General features: G+C 40.9%; 1 protein-coding gene across 19 annotated transcripts in view; it reads left to right on the top strand.

Annotated features, from left to right (window-relative positions):
• Window positions 1-22571, top strand: part of PTPRK (protein tyrosine phosphatase receptor type K) — a 328240-nt gene that overhangs the window by 259144 nt on the left and 46525 nt on the right. For all 19 annotated transcript variants that reach the window (XM_083731041.1, XM_083731039.1, XM_083731036.1 and 16 more), the window contains exon 13: window positions 830-866. In XM_083731041.1, the coding sequence (XP_083587167.1) occupies window positions 830-866 (37 nt within the window). The remainder of the gene's footprint in view (window positions 1-829; window positions 867-22571) is intronic.

Here is a 22571-nt window from a genome sequence, read left to right as displayed (position 1 = left end):
GATTATTCAAGCAGTGTACAAATTCAACTACATATAAAATATGACTAAAACACACAGACCAAATGAAAAACAAGTACACGTATTACCATCATTAAAAACAGAGATAAAATCAATAAATCATGAAAACAAATGCAACTAAATCAAGTGTCTGGATAGGCCTGCTGAAACAGAAAAGTTTTCAACAGGCTTCTAAAGCTGTAAGAACATCAGAAGAGGCTGCTGGATCAGGCCAATGGCTCATCTAGTCCAGCATCTTGTACTCATAGTGGCCAACCAGTACTGATGGGAAGGCTGAAAGTCAGACCAGAGCCCAACAGCACTCTCTCTACCTGCAATTCTCAGTATCTGGTACTGTTGACATAAGACAGCATAGCAAAAATACCCGCTTAATGTCAACAGTACAGTGAAAGTGCCTGCTTGACACGGACATACAGAGATACATCCTTCCCTCTTACCCTTCCTGTATTTTCAGTGGCTCGTTAATAGTGTGGGATTTTCTCATTGCTGAGAAGACTGCAAAGAAAATTAACGTTGTCATGGGTGAACCTAAACTAGAAGCCTTTCTGCTTACCTGGAGTCAATTCACTGTGTGTGCCAGAGATCTTGATAGATTAGAAGCCCAGCCTGTAAAAGCTATATACATATATGAAAGGAATTTTAGCTCTGCAGTATACTTTCACTATCAAAAGTGTTTACCATGCCATGCCTTATTCATTGTATATGTAAGTAGTTCATAAGTGTGTTTGCACAGTGACCTAAACTAACTTTCACTGAATTTCCCAAGCTACTGGTGCTAATTGCATTTTCCTCCCATTTTTCTTCTTAACAGGAGACCAAAACTCAGTGTGTTCGAATTGCTACCAAAGGTAAGAGGTTTTCCCCCTCTGAACTTTGATAACTTACTTTCGAGCTTATTCGATGTGACAATTCTGTTGCTGTGAATTTGTACTTGAAGCTCAGATACAGTGCCAGTAAATGTTTGGGATCCTCTTGACATCTAAATATGTGACAGAGTGGAGCCTCCTAGATGCTTTGGTTTCTGTTTTTGAGGAGGAGGAGAGGTGCTTATTCGTCAAAAAAAGAACTGGGATGTTAGAAGACATGTTTTTAAGGGGTTGGTAGGTTCCATTTCTTGTGATGAGCTGGAAATTTAGGCAGCTGTATAACTTCTAAGAGAGAAATTATTTGAGGCAGCAGGACAGCACTGTAGTGTGGTATAACATGACAGTTTGTGATGTTCCCCTGTCATTTTGGTTCCATCTTAAGCTAGTATAAGCACTAGGGCAGTACTGCATTTTTCTGCTCTCATTTGGGCTGATCATGTAGCTATTTCTTGTTTTTAAATGGGCTTTTTAAAAATTAGAATGGAAAACTGAATAACATGTGGATCCAAAACAAATGGATAGCTCACAGGCAGGTTAATTTCAGTTTCTCCTTATACAACAGCTTAATTTTTAAAAGTTGCATCTTTAGATAAAAACTTAGAACTCATGGTCTGGTCTTCTTCTTTGTGTTTACAGCACTCATTACTGAGTTCATTTTATAGAATGATTAGACAGAATTAGATGCTGCATTCAAGCAGAGAAAACATGGAGGAGTACTATTAAATAATCAAATAGTACTTGTCACATCTTGGTGTGCACTCATTCTATGCATTTGTAGATATAATCAGCAACTGTCTCCAGGAAAAGAGCAAAGTATTCCAGATTTGCTAACAGAGACGAGACAGATTTCTAGAATAAATGCTTAAGGGAAGGGTAACTTCTTGTGTAACCGATGTGCAATTTTTTTTTACTATAACTTCAAAGTTATAGTAAACTCCTGTATGTGAGCATGTTTTTAAGTTAGCCAGTTGCCAATGAAGGTGTGTTCCTAAAGTAAGATTCAAACAACACCACAGAAATCCCAGCTCACTGTCCATTAATCTACACCAGCTTTTATTTGGAAAGTGAGCTGGTTCAGAAGTATCATAGCTTAGATGTGAAAGAGTCTTGTGCACATATTCACACATGCAGCTCCTTCACATGAGTTTTGATCAAATTCGCAACCATAGTTTTCTGATTTATCCATACTGAAAAAGTATGGTTAGCAGAATTTGAACAAATTAAGACATTAAACTAATTTTAATATCTGGACTTGTTCCAAAGCTAGTAACCATAGGTTCCCAGATTGGCTGAAATGAAATCTATGGTTAATTGTAGACTTCCTGTTTTGCTTGCTTGCAAAGAAGCTGTGTACACAAATAAACAGCTTGTTCATATACAGTGGTACCTTGGTTCTTGAACTTAATCCATTTTTGGGGTCTGTTCGACTCCCGAAACCGTTCAAAAACCAAGACACGGCTTCCGATTGGCTGCAGGAGCTTCCTGCACTCAAGCAGAAGCTGCATCGGACATTCAGCTTCCGAAAAGCGTTCACAAACTGGAAAACTTACTTCCGGGTTTACGGCATTTGGGAGCCAATTTGTTCGGGAGACAAGCCATTCAAGTACCAAGGTACCACTGTATTGGTTTTTAAATCCAAGATAGGATCATTGAAATGTATAGACCTGAAGCATTAGCCACCCACCCCAACCCCAAGATTCTGTTTTGAAGGCTATAAAACAAACAAACCAAAGTCATCATCTTGGACTTGTATAATACCACAATCTTGTCCAGAGGAAACCATTGCTGATATCCAGATACAAGTATGGGATAGCAGCATGTTACCACCTCTTTATTTAGGATTTTACAGATAAGACACACACACACACAAGTTTCCATTTTCTGTTTAATGGCTTGGAACTAGAAAGAGTCAGAGTCAAATCCAAATTCCCACCTCCCAAGCCAAACTCACAAGGTAACCTGGCTGTAATGCCTATCTCCTAGCCTAATACATCATACGGTGTTATTTTGAGGATACAGTACAGAGAAGTGGCGCGGTATAAACATGATAAAAAATGGGTGGTCTTTTTTGTAGAACAGAATCAATTCATAGAGCAGGTTGATCCTGATCATCCCCCCTGCTCTTCCAAGATTAGTTACAATAACACTTTCCTGCATAGCCTCCAAACCTTTCAGTATAAGAGTTTGCAGTGAATTGCATTTTTTGGGTTATTTTTTTCATAGCAAGCTGCTCTTGGCAATTCAAGGTTCCTTGCTATGGACACCTATGGCAAATTTTAAATTACTTAATACCTCTGAGGCTTGGAGCATTGCCCAGAGTGGGAAAAATGAAATCAAATTATTCTGATAAACACATCACATAATCACAAGCAATAAAGAGCAAGGACCAGAAATCATTTTGCAGGCTACTTTGGCAACTTTCCCAAACTCTGCAATAGGCTTGTTCCCTTCTCTAATACAATTTACAAGCCTGTCCGTCAGCCAGCGGTGAGCCACTTAATGTTTCCAGATAACTCTAATTGCATTACATTTTAAGGGTGGTTACATATAAACACAGAAGTAATTTTATGTTCTTGGGCCCTTCCCCAAATGCTTTTTTCCCCACTGTTGTACATATCTAAGTGTGGCTCAGAACCTAGAGCTGTTTCATAAGACACACTGCATGTTGACAGAGTGAAATAACTTCTCAAAGAAGTTTTCATATGGAATAGTTTTTAAAATAATGCGGAGAGGTATTGGTGACACCCAGCCATGAATGGATAGCCTTGTTTATAAAACATGCATGGTTTTTGAAAAGGCACAAATTCCTTTGTAAAATCTAAATTCATTTTCAAGCCCAAACAATAAGCAATAGGACCAACTTTTCACATGCTGTTGCAAGTCTGTGCGTAGGAAAGGAACAGGGAGACTGGGGTAGCCGTTTGACAGAGGCCAGTCCTCTGTTTAAAAGAGTCTCTGAATGGCTATCTGAACCAAGTCCATAAATAAAGAACTGCCCATAAGCAATGAACGCCTGGACAATAGACAGCAAGCACACAGGTTGCAGTCTTTCTCACTATGGTGAGATCTGTTTATGGGGTAGGGAACCATAAAGGCAGGCAAGGGACAAACGTTTTAAGAACTGTTTGTTTAGACCTTCCATATCAAGGAAAAATGAGCAAACAACAACAAACAAACAAAAAAACCCCAGTAAAAACTCAACACATACATTACCTATACATTTGGTTACAACAAACAGAAGAGCAAAACAAATAGGCAACAAAATCTCCCACAAATATACAATCCACAATGCACTAATAAACACTTAAGTGAAGCAATCAGGGAACCATCATAGAAATAAACAACTAGCCCAAGCATAAAGAAAAGGGGGGAAATTAATTCAGTCAGTCTATAATATTACTCTATAAAGTGTCATGAGTTGATGGAGAAAACCAATCATGCTATTTGACTGAAACATATTTAATAAAACAAACCATTTCCCACAAAACACTTTTTTTATCCTTGAATTCTTCCTTCCCCTGAGTTGACAAGTACATTTTCCCATGAAGGTGACATCTGGTCCTGTTGTTATGGATACTTTTCAGTTTGTGCAGCCAGTGGGTGTAGATGGAATCCTTGAAGGAGTGGGGTCAACATGTTTGACTCTTTCATTTCTGGGCTAATAATAATAATAATAATAATAATACCCCGCCCATCTGACTGGGTTTCCCCAACCACTCTGGGCGGCTCCCAACAGATTAAAACCAGAATAAAATGTTAAACATTAAATAATAAAACTTCCCTGAAATGGGATCTGGAGTGGGACCAGCCAAACAAGTGGGGGAAACGGCGAATATGTCCTTGAGGGAGTGTGTGCTGCCTATGAAGGAACAAAGCAGTGGCATTTTTTAAACATCAGCAAAAGAATAGGCAGAATGAGCAGATACACTGAAATGCTGAGTTCATCTCTGTTTTGAGTTGAAAAAGACATTCAACAGTTTTTGCTGTTAGTCTCATAGAACACCTCAATGTGTACTATGGCCTACAGTTTAAGAAACAACTACTATAGCTTCTTTTAAGAATGAAGGGCAAAAGAAGAAGAATGAAAACCATGGCATTTTTTATCAGGATGTAGATTGCTCCACATTAGACTAATACATGTGGCCATTAGTTCTGAAGATACATTTTTTTGTTCCGAGGCTGCAGTAGGAGCTCTCCAAGCCAGGGCAGTTCAACATACAACCTGTGGCAACATTTAACACACACACACACACACACACACACACACACACCACATGTTAGAATTCCTGCTCCGTGATTGCAATCAGGGATCGTTGTCTTTCACATGACGGTGTATGTTTTGACTTAACAAAGTGGGAAGTGACGGAGACAGGATGTTCGTGTTACTGTGTTCCGTGAAGTGGGACTGTTGTCCTTTGTTTTTTTTCTTTGCTGTCTGATGCTAGAGAGAGAAGGAGCCATGTTACAGTGCTCCGTGTGTGTTTATATGTAAATAAAGTAGATTAGCCAAAATGCTGAGTTGCTGAGGTCTATTACACAAGCTGCTAAGACTCTGCGGATCCCTAAGTGTGCCAATGTCTGTTGGCATCCGTTGCTGTGATGTTCAGGCTGAAGAAAGCTTTTGAAGCTTCCGAACGATCGACCAGGAGGGAGAGAACATGTCAGTTGGACATGTGTCTCTGCCAGGGTTCTACTCGAGTGTAGGAGCTCCTGACACACCACCCTTGTGCTGTCTTCCCAAAGCCAGGTAAGTGAGGTGTTGGGCTTTGGGAAGGAGGTGTGAGGGCTCTGTAAGGGGCCTAGAGTTCTCCACCCTCCTTCCCAAAGCCTAGTTACCTCTTTCCCAGCTTTGAGGACAAGGTGGGAGGGCTGTAGGACCCTGCCAAAGCCTCGCGCCTCCTTCCCAAAGCTCAGCATCTCACTTACCTGGCTTTGGGAGGAGTCACATTTTGGTCTTGCTCCCCACAGCCACACAACAAGACAGTGTGCAGCCCACGAGTTCCATGTTGAAGTACTCTTGCACCCCCCTTGATCTGAAAAATTGGACCGCCCTGCTCTAAGCATACTCTGAAAAATCACAATTTTATGACAGAGAGAGACCTACACTGTTCTTTGTGGTATCTGCTGGGCACCATATTTGTTCTGTTTGCAGTAAACTGTATCCTATTCTTTAGTCTGCTTCACAATTCATTTTTTAATGAAGTTCTCTGAAACTTTATTGGTTTGCATCCCTGCAACAGTTTTTGCCTTTATTGGAATATAGTAAGCTGCCTGATACTGAGTCACACCATCAGGGCATGTAGGTCAGTATTGCTTGCACAGGTTGGCAGAAGCTGCTCATGGTTTCAGGCAGAGGCATCTCCCAGCCCTACCTAGATGTCAGGGATTGAACCTGAGACCTTCTACAAACAGAGCAGAGGCTCTACCACTCAGCTATGGCACTTTCCCTGTTGTGACATTGGACTTGGTTATTTTCTTGCAAAATAGGCCTGACAGTAATGTTGTCAGTCAGGCTGTGCTTCTTATTTATGAAAGTACTTTTAATGAAGTTAGCACTAATCCCAAAATTATATGCTATTTCTTATCTGCTAGCTGTATAATTGGGCTGTGTAATTGCACACTTCTCAGTGAATTGTGCAAAAAGATCATCAGAGGAGTGGAGAAGTAGGTTTATAAAATACCTGATAAAGAGACTTCTATTAGAAATTAGGTTGTGAGATACACAGTTCTCAACTTATTTTCAGTGTGGTTAAACATCTTTGAAGGCTAGTGTCAGTTTTCCCACAGGATATATAAAATATTGATGCACACTTTTATGTATGTTGTGACATGCCTTCTAGTGTGTTTCCCAGAAGAATTATATTCTTTGTGGATTTGTTTGTATTCAAAGAGCATCTACTTGAAACCAGATTTGTTTTTCATGCTCCCTAGTGGGAGTTGTTTACTAAAAATAAATAGCAAGTTTCGTTTCCTGTATGTACTCCATTTGTATTTAACCAGTTAGATACACAAGTAGTATTAAGTGTCACACTAAGTTACAGATTACACTGACATATAGATATATGGTGACAATTCATGTACATGGAATTCTCCTGACTGGAATGGCTTTGCCATTGATTTAGCTAGAGAAATGAATGAAGATCCATGATAAGAAGTTCCATCCTTCATATTGACAGTCATCACATATTTGTGTAGGGATTGAAAAATAACGATCACTTCTTTTTAAAATAGTTGAGTCACATGTGTGAAATGTGAATGAGTGAATCATTGGGCCAGTTTGTGTAGGCAGGGTAAATACGGGGTATTTACTTGGACTGTGTATTATCTGTATAGTCGTACCTTAGTTCTCAAACAGAATGTGTTCCGGGAGTCCGTTCGACTCCTGGAACCATTCGAAAACCAAGGCACTGCTTCTGATTGGCTGCCGGAACATCCTGCAGCCAATTGGAAGCCACAGAAGCCACACCAGACATTCGGCTTCCGAAAATTGTTCAAAAACCGGAACACTCACTTCTGCATTTCGATTGTTCGGGAGCCAATTTGTTCAGGAGCCAAGGCCTTTGAGATCCAAGGTACGACTGTACATTGAAAGCCTTGGCACCTGAAGCTAGTATGAATAAACTTAAATGATATTCCTTTCTCTCGTTTCTCTTTAACAGTATTAGACTATGAATGGGTCTTTGGTTTAATTCAAGCCTGAGCAGTATAAGGATTACACCCAACCATGTGCATATTTCATCTCTTTGTGCGCTTTATCGTGATGATACAAATTTATAAATCTTTAATGCTCTTAATGCTAACCCATATGTTGTGTAGAAATCCCCAGAAATCTGCAAAACTGGGAATCAAGAAGATACTAATAGGCTCAGAAAGCTGAATGCAGTCCTAAACCATTCAAGCAGCTAAAGATTTGTCAACCACAATCCTAATACTCCTGTCCTCTAACATAACAAATGCTGGCTTCTCCAACTCATCCCATTATATCCTGGGTATCTTAAATCATTTTACCGACCGCTTTCTCTCACTGCCCACCCTCCCCCTTCTCAATCCAGCTCCTAGATTGAAAGTGTAGCTGTGGCATCTGTGCTATTGCCCCAAGTGCTCTCCTTATGTGCTACAATCAGCAAAGCTTTTTCTTAGATTTATGCTTCTGGGCATATGGACAACTGGAAGTCATTTAGCGACACAACAACATCCTCATTTCTTTAATATATTATCCGTATCCACAAGCTTCAGTTTCGAAAGCTGTTGGTGTCTCCCTTTTTCGAGCTTGCATCTATGAGGATATATTTTTAGCGTCAAAAGTGACGTTGAATGTAATCAAAAGTACATTCATAAACAGAAAAGTGTTTATAACTGGCTAAATGTTGCCGTGGGAAGAAAAGAAGCCAGTAATTAATTATTCTAGTGGTGAGAATATATGCTTCCCATTAAAACTCTTCATCTACACAGAGCTGCTAATAGTGATCTGTTTGCTAGTTGAAGGCACTCCCCCCCTTTTGTTTCTTTAGAGCCACATTTCAAATCCAGAGGATTTACATGTATGGGCCATTAGTAGTTTTGACACAACTTTAATCTTCTTCAATGCAATTTAAACTTCCATTACTTTATCCTTTGTTTGGTAGATTTAAGTTAAAGTGGAGGGATTTCGTGTTGTTGTTTTCATTGTTGTTTTTAAATTGCATTCTTCAAAGCACTATAGGCCAGTTGCAAACATTCCCTTCCTTGGCAAGTGGTTGTTAGTCAGTTCTAGGTCCTTTCTAGATCCAAAGCAAGCTAACAGCTTTGGTTACCCTGTGATATGAGAGAGGGACAAGGGGAATGCATCTCACTCGATTTACTTGACCTCTCAGCTGCTTTCATTTCTATCAACCATAGTATCTTTCTAGATAGGCAATTGGAGTTGGGGATTGAAGGACCTACACTGTAATGGTTCTGCTCTTACTGGATGGCCAGTTTCTGAAGGAGGTGCCAGATTAGTGCTCTGGTACACTAGTGGACTGGATGAGAGCCAATAGACTGAGACTCAGTCCAGATAATATTGAGGTGCTTTGTGTGTGTCCCCCTGCCAAGCTGTATGGTGTTCAGTCTTTTTGCAGGAAGTTGCATTCACAATAAATGATTATGTTTGTAGTTCAGAGGTGCTAATACATGAGATTTTGAATTATGGTGCTGGAGGAGACTCTTGAGAGTCCCATGGACTGCAAGCAGATCAAACCTCTCCATACTGAAGGAAATCAACCCTGAGTGCTCACTGGAAGGACAGATTGTGAAGCTGAGGCTCCAGTACTTTGGCCACCTCATGAGAAGAGAAGACTCCCTGGAGAAGACCCTGATGTTGGGAAAGATGGAGGGCACAAGGAGAAGGGGACGGCAGAGGACGAGATGGTTGGATAGTGTTTTCGAGGTTACCAGCATGAGTTTGACCAAACTGCGGGAGGCAGTGGAGGACAGAGGTGCCTGGCGTTCTCTGGTCCATGGGGTCACGAAGAGTCGGACACGACTAAACGACTAAACAACAACAACAACAACAACAACAATACATGAGAAGGCAAACTAAGGCCCGGGGGCTGGATCCGGCCCAATCACCTTCTAAATCCGGCCCATAGACAGTCCAGGAATCAGTGTGTTTTTACATGAGTAGAATGTGTCCTTTTATTTAAAATGCATCTCTGGGTTATTTGTGGAACATAATAATTTGTTCATTCCCCCCCCCCCAATATATAGTCCGCCCCCCCACAAGGTCTGAGGGACAGTGGACCAGCCCCCTGCTGAACACGTTTGCTGACCCCTGTGTTAATAGGTCCAGCATTGTCAGTGGAGGCATTTGGAGATCTTCATATGCAAATGTACAGTCAACTCACAACTTGTACGCATTTCACTTGTGCGCTCACAGCTTTACACACTTGGCAGCCAGCCAGCTGCGATGGCACAAATTAAACACACATAAGGCAGAGAGCTTAAAAGCTCTTCCTGTGCTGGGTTTTCCTGCTGTGGAGGGAGTTTTTAAGATCTATGCCTTGCTTACCAGGCTCTGGGAAGCTCCCGTGGGACATGTCCCAGAGCTGGTAAACAAGGCAGAAAACTTAAAAGCTCTCCACCTTGCATGTGGGGTGAGACCCACTTGATAAACTGGCTCCAGAAAGGTAGGGGTGGTTATGCGGGGACATTTATTTACGGGGTTGATTTGACTGCACACAATTTCACCTATATGTGCAATCCCCACAACCTAACTGCTGCACAAATTGTGAGTCATCTATATTGCAACACTGATTTTGGCCAGGAATTTTTTTTTTCTATATTGTGATCTGACAGCCATTCAGGCTGGATGACTCCTTAGGCCAAAATGCTAGTTTTTCTGTGCGCTATTTCTTTGTTCCATTTTGGTGTGGTAAACTCACCATGATGTGACTATTCAAAATCAATGCCAAGGCTTATTGCATGATAAATTTCCATTTCTCCGATAATCGCCAGTTCTTGACGAACTACTGGAAGCTAAAATTTTAAAGTGTATATGACATCTATGGGTCTCCAAAAAATTGGGAAGGCAAAACTTGTGGCTTTACCATTTCAAAAGTGGTGAATGTGAGAACTGAGCTATACTTCCAGAGTAGGACCACATTATTCTTCATTTACAGTGACTCTAGGATACAGAAACTAACCATGAGGAGCCACAGCCATGCCTATACTGGGCATATTTTTAGAATCTATTTGTCATGTCCATCCATTGCATGTTTAGATCCACACCTAAAAAGGGTGAATGCATAAAGTAGCAAGTCTCTATCCCATCCTTGAAAACAGCCATTTTAAGTAGGAAACTGCAGTGGAAGCCTGCACTTCCAACACAGGTTGTATGACATATTATCTATAAGAAATGCCTCAAAGTCATAATCAAACTCTGATAATATATGTTTTATTACTGTCCATCTCAGCCATCCACCTTGTTTTGAAAACTTCTGAGTAAGAATTATTCATCTTGATTATTTGAAATAATGATATGTAGGATTTGTTGCTATGAAGAAAACATTTTGCTTTTTTTTGTTTTTGTTTTCTTCAGCATTCTCTGAGGAAAACTTCCTGCAGTTATTTATACAGTAGATGTTGGATGTGCAGTAACTAAATTTCCATTATGGAAGTGTTTTGCAGAGCCTGAAGTAATAGTTCCATTTGTTTTCTTCGTGTTATCCCATTTTCCTATTTTTCCTCTTAATTTAATCTTTCATCTTCACATAATTCATCACACTTCATTAGTTCCCTCAGAGAACAAGCTATTTTCCCCTTGCACTAGCTCTAGTAAATAGGATGAAAATTAGATTTTTCGTACCTATCACATCCAAGCTTCTCCACTGTCCTGTGGAACTGACTGCATCCCCTCTGCAACGAATCAATCTTCTGTGGCAAAGTTAATGGATGACTTCCCAATTGCTTTATGTTAGTCTAATCAGATTTGCTATCTCTATCCATCAAGCTGCCTTTTTCGCTTCTTTCAAAGCTCTCCTAAATATGCCCTCCTCCTGTGAAGCAGTTCTTGGACCATCAATAGCTGCACTATATATATATATATTATAATACACTCTGTTATCATTCACGCTACCATAATTTGAACTTTTTAATGCTTACTGCCCTGGAATCCATCTTTGAATTGAAGAAAGAGGAAAAAACTGCCGCATAAATAAATACTATGCAAATCCCCACTGTTTGGTACACACTGCCACATTTTTAATAGCTCTCCTGCTTACATAGTTGGCAGACCATTTGTTTAGCCAGGGCGCGTGCAACTTTAGCATTTGGAAGATGGTTTTTCTTGATTCACAGTACGTTGCCTTCTCCATTGTTGGCCTGGCAGTTATCCTACCTTCATAGTTTACAAGTGTTCATCCAAGTAGTCTGCTTTTGCAAGCTCTTCAGCCTCGTCTCTCCCACCACCACGCACACCTTTCTCTGTGCCACCTTGAACTCTTTGACTCACCCCTAGAATCCTAAGCCCCGCTTGATTACTGTGCCTTACAGCTGCTAATATGACCCCTGCCCTTTGATTGATTTAGAGCTTGTAGTTTATTCTTCCAGCTCTCCAGGTGTAAAATTCAGTGCTTCTCCTTGCCTTGCCCTTTTCTTCACCCTGTTCTCCAATTATTGGAACAGTTGTTCAGCAGCTACCTACCTGTGACCTAGTTGTGACCTACCATCCAGACCACCTACCAGGAACTTGTGCTTGGGGAGGAACTAGAAGAAAAATGTGAGAACCGCCGTCCTCAGTGTTAATTAAGACTGAATGGAAATGTTGGCTTGTTTTTATTGTTTCTAGGAGCTATACAACATTTTTGAAAAGACAAAACAAAAATGCAATTGCTGCCTGCAAAATTACAATCCAGTAGGCATGATAGAAAAGGAAGAAAGGGCTGCAAGAGAATGAACAAAAAATAAAATCCAGGGTTGTCCACATAGCTCAATTGGTTAGAGAGCATGGTGCTGATAATGCCACGGTTGAAGGTTCAATCCTCGTATGAGACAGCTGCATATTCATGCATTGCAGGGAGCTGGGCTAGATGATCCTCAGGGTCCCTTCCAACTCTGCAATTCTATGATTCTATTAGATGGTTCCATCAGCACAAGCATTTCTTCTTGTCTGATGGAACCATCTTCCCACTCTCCGCTGTTTTTGGTGGTTCTCTACAGTTGTCTACGGAGGAAATTTGGAGAGGGCACAGAAGGGCACCTGAGCAGAGGCAGGGGAGTCCCATTGCACTAGCAGGAATCCATTTGCTGGCTTCTACTAGTTCAACAAGTTAGTTGAATGCAACCCCAGTTTCTGACCACTGCTTCACACAGTAACTGTTTAAGCATCAACTGAGATCCTGTTCAGTGGCTTCTTCCTGTGCTGTAGTTGAAAACCAAGGTCTATTATTTGATTACTGATGTAAACCTCCAAAATGTATTTTGTATAGTTAAGTTTTTACCTCTATCTTCAGTACATTTTATTGCTATGGCTAGTGGCTGATGCGGGATGTAGGTGGCGCTGTGGGCTAAACCACAGAGCCTAGGACTTGCCAATCAGAAGGTTGGCGGTTCGAATCCCCACGACGGGGTGAGCTCCTGTTGCTCGGTCCCTGCTCCTGCCTACCTAGCAGTTCGAAAGCACATCAAAGTGCAAGTAGATAAATAGGTACCGCTCCAGCAGGAAGGTAAACGGCATTTCCGTGCGCTGCTCTGGTTCGCCAGAAGTAGCTTAGTCATGCTGGCCACATGACCTGGAAGCTGTAATCCGCTCCCTCGGCCAATAAAGCTAGATGAGCACCGCAACCCCAGAGTTGGTCACGACTGGACCTAATGGTCAGGGGTCCTTTACCTTTAGTGGCTGATGCAAATAAAGATTATTCTGATCTGACTAAGGTGAGGTCAAGCTGATTTCTGTATCTGAAATAATATTCAAAATACTCAAAATTGTGAATTAACCTAATGTTTGTTGTCTATGATTGGTTGGTTTTACTTTAAAAAAAAAAATACAGTTTTTGTACTTTCAACATACCCTGGGACCTTATAATGAAGGGTAGGTAAGAAATCTTAATAAACCACCTCCACCACCATTATCTAATATTACTTAACTAATTATTGGAATTATTTTGACGGTACAGTATACATTAATACATGGAATATTAACTTCCAGCAAGAATATGTGGGAGGAACACAATTCATGCACAGCAATAGCTAGCACACACAAAAATTGAAAGCCTGATTTCAGTCAGCCGAGAGCTTTAATTAGTGTGGGAATTGGATAAGGTTATAGAATATGACAGTGTTATAGGAAGCAAATGAGTAGTGATAACCAGGGATGATTAGACAGTTGCCAGTGATAAAATGGCAGGGTTTACATGTCTCTTTATCTGACAATCAAGCCATGGAGGAAGCCCAGTTTGAATACAGTGGTACCTCTGGTTACGAACTTAATTCGTTCCAGAGGTCCGATCTTAACCTGAAACTGTTCTTAACCTGAGATACCACTTTAGCTAATGGGGCCTCCTGCTGCTGCTATGCCGCCAGTGCTTGATTTCTGTTCTCATCCTAAGATAAAGTTCTTAACCCGAGGTACTACTTCCGGGTTAGCGGAGTCTGTAACCCGAAGTGTTTGTAACCCGAGGTACCACTGTAATACCTGATAACTAAAAAGACTGTTTAGTGTTGGATATTTCACAAGTCAAATATGAAAAGACCATTAGATCTGTCTCAATCCTTCATCTAAGTCTTTCATTTTTTGTTGGGGAGGGGGGTTAAATTTTACTGCTATACTGGGTAGATGTGTCAGGCTACTTCAGAACTTTGGCATGACATGGCTCCTGGCGACATGTTATGAAGTGAAAACCACTCTGTGACTGGATCCACAGTGCTTTTGGCACCCACATACAAACTTTAGAAGCTGCAGCATGCACATGCAGCCTCTGCTCATAGTTCTGTATCTATGAGCAGCACATTCTTCTGTTTAAATCCATTCCACATCAAAACCACCATTTTTCTAGCTAGCCTATGTCTTCTCCCATTGAAGATCCCACGTGTTAATTTGCAAACTGGACAGAGTGGAGGAAATTAGGAGGAGCACAATCTTGAACTGGGGTCACTATTTATGTGTTAACTCAAGGGGCAGCCAACATGGGGCACTGAAGATGCTGTTAGACTGCAATTCCCATCATCCATGGCAGTTGAAAATTCTGGACTGGTGGGATTTGGAGCCCAGCAACTTCTGGAGGGCATCATGTTGGCTTCCCACTGACTTACTGATTTGAGGCAGGATGGTCTAGTAGCTAGTGTGTTGCACTAGGACCTGGGAGACCAGGGCTCAAATCCCTGCTCAGCCATGAAACTGACTGGGGGACCTTACACCAGTCACAGACTTTCAGTTTAGCTTACCTCACAGGGTTGTTGTGAGGATAAAATAGGACAAGGACTACAGCACCTTGAGCTGTTTGGAGGAAAGTTGAGGTGTAAATGTAATAGATAAATAATACATACCAGTAAATAAAATTCAAACTCATGTTAGATCGCCTAATTAATATTATGTTTGTGGGTGGCGTATTTTTTAAAACTCTTTTTGTCCCAGTAGACTGCTAGTTCTATACGCTGCCTGTTCCCAGAACGGTCTGTTCATCTACACACATCAGCATAAGTTCTGACACATACTCTCTCCAAATAGACTGTTTTGCCCACAGCAAAGACTGTGCTTCCTTCTTGGTAAGAAAAGCAGGAGTGTCTTCTTGGAAAATTTGTAAGAGTATTCAGGCCTGATATTCAGCCCATTTAAGAACTAAACTATTTGTAATATTTAAAAATATATATGAGCATATATGAGCATAATAAGCTCATATATCTTTTTATCTTTCAGCATTTAATAATAATAATAATAATAATAATAATAATAATAATAATAATAATAATAATAATAATTTATTATTTGTACCCCGCCCATCTGGCTGGGTTTTAGCTGTCATGTATTGATAATTATTGGTTATGTTTCTAACATCTGGAATGTTATAAAGGGCAGAAGTTTTGTTTTCATTTTTCTTAGTTTGCAGCTGTTAATGTATCATCGGTTTCAATTGTTTGTAGCCCTGCCATGAAACATAATCTATTTTGCCCTAAACATATCTTTAAAATCAGCTGGTCTTGGTTGATAATAACATTTTAAAATTTTAAACTAATTGGAGTTTAGCACTGTATGGTGCAATCCATCTTTAATGTCTGCCTAATATTGTAATATTCAAGCAGACCCTGCAAGATTGCTTGCCAACATTTCTGTGTATTTTAGACAGGCATAATGTTTCACAGTGGTTTGAGTACAGCTGTGTATGTAGTTTCTACATTTTAATGAAAGGCTTGCGTTTTTCAGTTATCAACCCATAGCATTATGAATAATCATGCCTGTTGAATATAAAACCTGAGTTTATTTGGAATGAAAGCCAACTCTGGGCAATATGTTTGGATCTGAACAACTAAATCAGTCAATTTCAGTGGTGTCAGAAAATGGAGAGCTACCACTGATCATTCCTTGTGGGAGCAAACACCTTGTTTATAAACATATTAATCTGAAACACCAGGGCCATTCAATAAATTTTGAGAAAGGGTTTGGTTCATCACATGCCATCATGGTTAACACTGTAATATGTAGGAGCAACACTTCTTGAAAAATACTGTAAAAACATACCCAGTATTTGTGATTTGCAGAGGCTGTCATGCACATATCAGTTGCACATCTTCAAGCTAGGATTGCCACCTTTGGTCGGGCAAACTAAAGGACAGGTTGGTAGGGTGGGGGGAAGTTGAGGGGCTAAAAATTACTTTCCCTGGTGCAGAAATGACTGCAAAGCAATCCATTACAATGTCACACAGGGTTTACATTATTCAATGAAAACAACAACAAAAGCACTATGATTTACAACTGTAAGAAAAATATGCACCTCTGCCTGTTCAACAACTCTCTTTCCCAATCCCTCCCTGCTCTCCATTGGTTGGGCAGACCAGGCCTGCTCAAACCTCTGTCTCCAACCCACCTGCTCTGCCCATGTAAAACCTCTTTTCCCCAGCTCTCCACTAGGCTGTGCAAACCCCCTCACTTGCTCTCCGAGTCTGACCCACCCCCTTTGCCTGCGCAATAACTCTCTTCTGCACTGGACCAGCCCCCTGCAAACCCCACTCTCTCACTCTCCAACCCACCTGCTGCCCCCCCACCCATGGAAAACGCGAGACTCCACCATAGCAGGCCCATGCTACATTGCCCTCCACAACCCACCCTTTGCCCATGCAAAAACTTTCTCAAACTACTCCCGGCCCCACCTCACCCTCTGCCTGCGTTCTGTGCTAACTCCTGCTCTCACTCTTGGCTCTTCTCCTCATGAACCCACCCTCTGCCCACAGAAACTCCCACTCAGGTTTTCGCTCTCCTCCTCCCAACAGACCCACCATCTGCCCACACAGTTTGGAGGAGGAGGAGGAGCTTAAATGTATTAAAAATATATTTTGAAGTCCAAACAGGACAGGGGACACTTTTCTCCAAAAATGGTGGACATATTTTTCTAGGTACTGGTGGCAACCCTACCCTCAGCTCACCCCCCTCAGAGAGCCAGTGGTATCTTTATCTCACCATGGAAGTAACTTGAAGCCGATCTATTTGTGTGTCACTGTAGAATAAGTGTGCTTAGGATTGCAGTCTAAGGAACTGAATTTTGCTGTTACAGAAAGTCACTTGGATTCTATTCTCAAATTTCTCTATTTTTTTTAACCACAGCTCTCAAAATAAGATCTAATGTGATCATGCCTATAAGTGGCCACTTAGATCTGAAGCAAATCCTATTGATAGAAGGTGTAATTATTGTGTGTGTGTGTGTCTGTCTGTGTGTGTGTGTGTGTGTGTGTGTAAATTAAGTATTGTGTATTTAAAAAGACAAAAACACCCAGAAAGTAAGGAATTGGGTCTCTGATTGTTGATCAGCTTATATGTTTCCAACACCAGAGAAGATGTGATCATCCTGTATTTTCAAATTTAAAGAATATGGTTATTCATAGAGACATCCTCCTAGGTTTGATGTAATAGAATTACTGTCATCTCATAAATGAGGACATGTGTCCTCATTTTAATCAGATCACAACTGGTTAAAATCCTTAAATCTAGATTTAAAGTGCAAAAGCTGTTTTTGTAATCTGGTTCACTTGGAACCATTCTGAAAATTATAGTTTCTATTTAATATAGCTCGCTTTGTTTTGCTCCTTTTTCCCTTTAAAGGCAATATGGAAAATTAGAAACATATTAATATCTGAATCTCAAGGTCCCTCAGAACTACATCTAAACAAAAAAGTAGCAGGAAACATGTTGATACAAGTCTTTATTGGTATAACCACTCTAGCTTTAAATATAATCTATATTACTATACAAATAGTTATTGCTTAAAAGTTTCCTGATTCGCCTTCTACACTTTCCTAGTCCCTTTGCTCACTGTCCCATGCCAACATTTCCCACCATCTAACACTGAGTTTGAGAGCTAAGAAGTCTTGTTATTGATGTATCTTTCATCAGTAGGCTGTATCCAGTGCTACTGCCCTGCTTCTACAACAGACCTCAAAATCTAGTCCAGAGAGTTGGAGGACGCTCTGTAGCAAATTTGGGGGCAGAGAGGAAGGAGAAGTAGGATACAACTGAATGCCCACCATTTTTGCCCACATGCCAGGGAGACACTGTCCCTCTTAATTCTTCTTGATCTCTTTGTGGTTTTGATACCATTGACAGTGGTATTCTTCTGGACCAGCGATCCAAGTAAAATGGGCAATACTGCTTTGTGGTGGTTCTGTTCCTACCTGGATTGCTAGGTGCTCATGGGTGATGTTTGGCTCAAGAGAATCTTCACTGTGAGGTGTAGCAGGGATCAGATTTATCCCCCATACTGCTCTAATATCTACATGAAACTGATGACTGGCGTCATCAAGAGTTTGGGGGCATGCTGTCACATTATCCTGATGATATGCAGCTGTTTTTTTTAACACCTGCAGGTTCAACAATACATGTGCTAACTCACTGTCTGGCCTCAGTAACGAGAGCCAATAAAGTGAAGCTGAATACAGATAAGACTGAGGCACTCTTATTCCTATATTTTGTTTTAGTAGTTCTACTCTTACATTGTAAGTCACTTTGAGGCAGTTTTGTGTCGACGATAGATAGATAGATGATAGATAGATGATAGATAGATAGATGATAGATAGATGGATAGATGATAGATAGATAGATAGATAGATAGATGATAGATGATAGATGATAGATAGATAGATGATAGATAGATCGATAGATCGATAGATAGATAGATAGATAGATAGATAGATGGTAGATAGATACAGTGAAGGGGGAAAGTATTTGATCCCCTGCTAAATTTGCCCATTTGCCCTCTGACGAAGAAATGACCAGTCCATAATTTTAATGGTAGGTTTATTGTAGCTGTGAGAGATAGAACAACAACAGGAAAACCCCCAGAAACCCAGAAGACAAAAGTCAGAAATTGATGGGCAGTATAATGAGTGAAATAAGTATTTGACCTGCTATCAACCAGTCAGATGTCAGGCTACCTGGTATCTTCACTGTATGTAACGAGCTGAGATTAGAAGCACCTGCTGTAAGGGAGAGGTTTTACCTGTAATCCCAGCTCATTACAGTACCTGTACAAAAGACACCTGTCAACAGAAGCAATCAATCCAGCAGATTCCAAAGTAGCCACATGACCAAGACCAAAGAGCTGTCAAAGGATGTCAGGGACAAGATTGTAGACCTGCACAAGGCTGGTTTTGGCTACAAGGCTATTGCCAACAGCTTGGTGAGAAGGTGATGACAGTTGGTGCAATAATTTGCAAATGGAAGAAACACAAAATAACTGTCAACCTCCCTTGGTCTGGGGCTCCATGCAAGATCTCATCTCGTGGAGTTGCAATGATCAGGAGAACGGTGATGAAGCAGCCCAGAACTAGATGGGGGGAACTTGTCAATGATCTCAGGGCAGCTGGGACCATAGTCACCATGACGACAGTTGGTAACACACTATGCTGTGAAGGACTGAGATCTTGCAGAGCCTGCAAGGTCCCCTTGCTCAAGACAGCACATGTACAGGCCCATCTGCAGTTTGCCAATCACATCTGAATGACTCAGAGAAGAACTGGGTGAAAGTGTTGTAGTCAGATGAGACAAAAATCGAGCTCTTTGGCATCAACTCAACTCGCCCGCCGTGTTTGGAGGAAGAATGCTGCCTACAACCCCAAAAACACCATCCCCACCGTCAAACATGGAGGGGGACATATTATGCTTTGGGGGTGTTTTTCTGCTAAGGGGACAGGACACCTTCACTGCATCAAAGGGACAATGGATGGGACCATGTATCATCAAATCTTGGGTGAGCACCTCCTTCCCTCAGCCAGGGCATTGAAAATGCGTCGAGGATGGGTATTCCAGCATGACAATGACCCAAAATACACAGCTAAGGCAACAAAGGAGTGGCTCAAGAAGAAGCACATTAAGGTCCTGGAGTGGCCTAGCCAGCCTCCAGACCTTAATCCCATTGAAAATCTGTGGAGGGAGCTGAAGGTTCGAGGAGCTACACATCAGCCTTGAAATCTTACTGACTTGGAGAGGATCTGCAAAGAGGAGTGGGATAAAATACCTCCTGAGATGTGTGCAAACCTGGTGGCTACCTACAAGAAACGTCTGACCTCTGTAATTGCCAACAAGGGTTTTGCCACCAAGTACTAAGTCATCTTTTGCAAAGGGATCAAATAGTTATTTCACTCATTATAATGCACATCTATCTCTGACTTTTGTCTTCTGGGTTTCTGGGGGTTTTCCTGTTGTTATTCTGTCTCGCACAGCTACAATAAACCTACCATTAAAATTATGGACTGGTCATTTCTTCGTGAGAGGGCAAATGGGCAAATTTAGCAGGGGATCAAATACTTCCCCCCCTCACTGTAGATAGATAGATAGATGATAGATAGATAGATAGATAGATAGATAGATAGATAGATAGATGATAGATAGATAGATAGATAGATAGATAGATAGATAGATAGATAGATGATAGATAGATAGATAGATAGATAGATAGATACATAGATACATAGATACATAGATAGATAGATAGATAGATAGACGATAGATGATAGAGATGACCAGCCTAAACCTGAGGGTCCCTTGGGTTATTTAGTGATATATAAAATAACTGAATTGTGGGCATTGCGGTGGGCAGATGCTTATGGTGCAGTGGACAAATTCATGATGTAATTGCTATGAAGCTTTTCTCCAAATGTGATATATGAAGCTCTTTTCTAAAAAGGATGCCTTGCAGGTGATGAGCAATGTGTTAAATCAAATATGTCAGAATGATTTCTAGAAGAGACTTTAGTATGCTGGGGCACTACTCATCATGCCCTCACTGATTGTGTTGGGTCAGCAAGATCAGGAATCTGCAAACTAGTAGGTTTTAAAAGCCTGTTACTGGCTGGATCGTGAGACACTGAATCTCAGTGGTATCATGTCACAGAAAATCATTTTAGCATTTAGAATGGTGGGAGAGAATATTACAAAGTATAATATATATTTAAATGCAATAGTATGACAGTCTGGGTAACTAACGAATTCACTATTTATTCCTTTGTCAAGTTGTGCACATTCTCCATGCCTTTAACTGAAAGCCAGAGTCTAGACACATTCTCCATTCAGTGCACATAAAACCTAACGTATATAATGCACTCAGAGAATGGTATGAGGGTATCCTGTTCATGCATATGCTACCTGGGAGATCATTGGAGAACACAGCTCAATGAAACATTCCTCATGCTATTAATGTTTAGCATTGTGTTGTAAACTTCTTTGAGGTCCTGAAAAAACAACAACCCAATATATGTACTATTCTATTATAATTTTGTTAAAGGCCAGGCTTTCTTGGTTCTGGACCTAATTGCAAGTGCAGATCTACAAACATAGGTTTTCTCCTTACATTTGTATATTCACAATGCTGGTTGATGAACTTGTGGAGTTTGCAAATTATTAAAACTAATGATGGCATTTTTTTAAAAGTCACCAAATCTACAGTGATGCTGGTCAAACAAGTGTTCTGAATACGGAATCCTCTAGAGACGCTCTGAAAGCTCTACCTGGATTTTACTTTACTCTTCCTTTAAGATAATTTCCATTGTGCATACAGTTCCTGCTTAACTGTACCACAGACAGAGCCATTGTTTACCCTCATCTTAATGCAAATAGTTCTGTTAACTATTCTAAAATACAGGATGTTCTCCGGGGATAATGACAATGTCTATGTTTGGATTTAATGACACAACCAAGGTCACATGAATGTCCTCGGGACAATGTGTTTCTTGCAGGGCAGTTATAAAGTGAAAATGCAGAAGACTAGTGCAGTGTTAAAAAAACCCACATTATTCCAGGGTGCATTAGAGATTAAATGGAAATTGGCATTTGAAGCAGGAAACGGTGGCGGGGGGTGGGGGTGGGGAGGCATCAGCATATGAAGTTACAAGGCCACAACTTTATAAAAGTGAGATAAGCAGAGTGACTGCCTAAACACCTTGTCTGGCTCCGTAGGGTGAAGGTGGGGCACCTGCCCTACAAACTCTGCTAACTCACTTGCACAGGCCAACCCTGGAAAGGTGCTACTTCACCCAGTTGAATAATTTTGTTTCATTAGCTAACCTCAAATTCCAGTTTTAAGTGTAGGGGGAAACACACACTGTACCATCCATAATTTTATTAACCCCCATGGTGTCCTTTCTCCAGCTGCTTCCCCTCCTCACTAAACCAAAAAGCCTCAGCTGTTGTGTCCTTTATTCATAGGGAAGATGCTCTGGACCCCAGTAATTTTGGTTGCCCTTCTCAGAACGTTTTTCAAACTCTACAATATATATTTTTTCCAGTGTGGCAAGCAGCACTGTTTATCGTATTTCAAGTTTGCATAAGGGTGTTGTGATACTGGAAGTTTTTAACTTTCAGTCCATCATATTGTAATTCCTAGCATGGGATTTGCTTTTTCGTAGCTTCTGCACACACAGGCTGAATTCAGACAACTTTTTATTCCATTCCCCCAATATTTCCTTACCAATTTATTGGCTAGAGCAACCATGGGCTAATGCACACTTTCTAGGCACAGGTCAGAGCAGTTT

This window comes from Podarcis gaigeae (genome assembly GCF_964106915.1).
Source record: "Podarcis gaigeae genome assembly, chromosome: 3".
In the NCBI taxonomy this organism is placed as follows: domain Eukaryota; kingdom Metazoa; phylum Chordata; class Lepidosauria; order Squamata; family Lacertidae; genus Podarcis; species Podarcis gaigeae.
The sequence above is the reverse complement of the archived record's forward strand: the minus strand, read 5'-3'. Positions and strand labels throughout refer to the sequence as shown.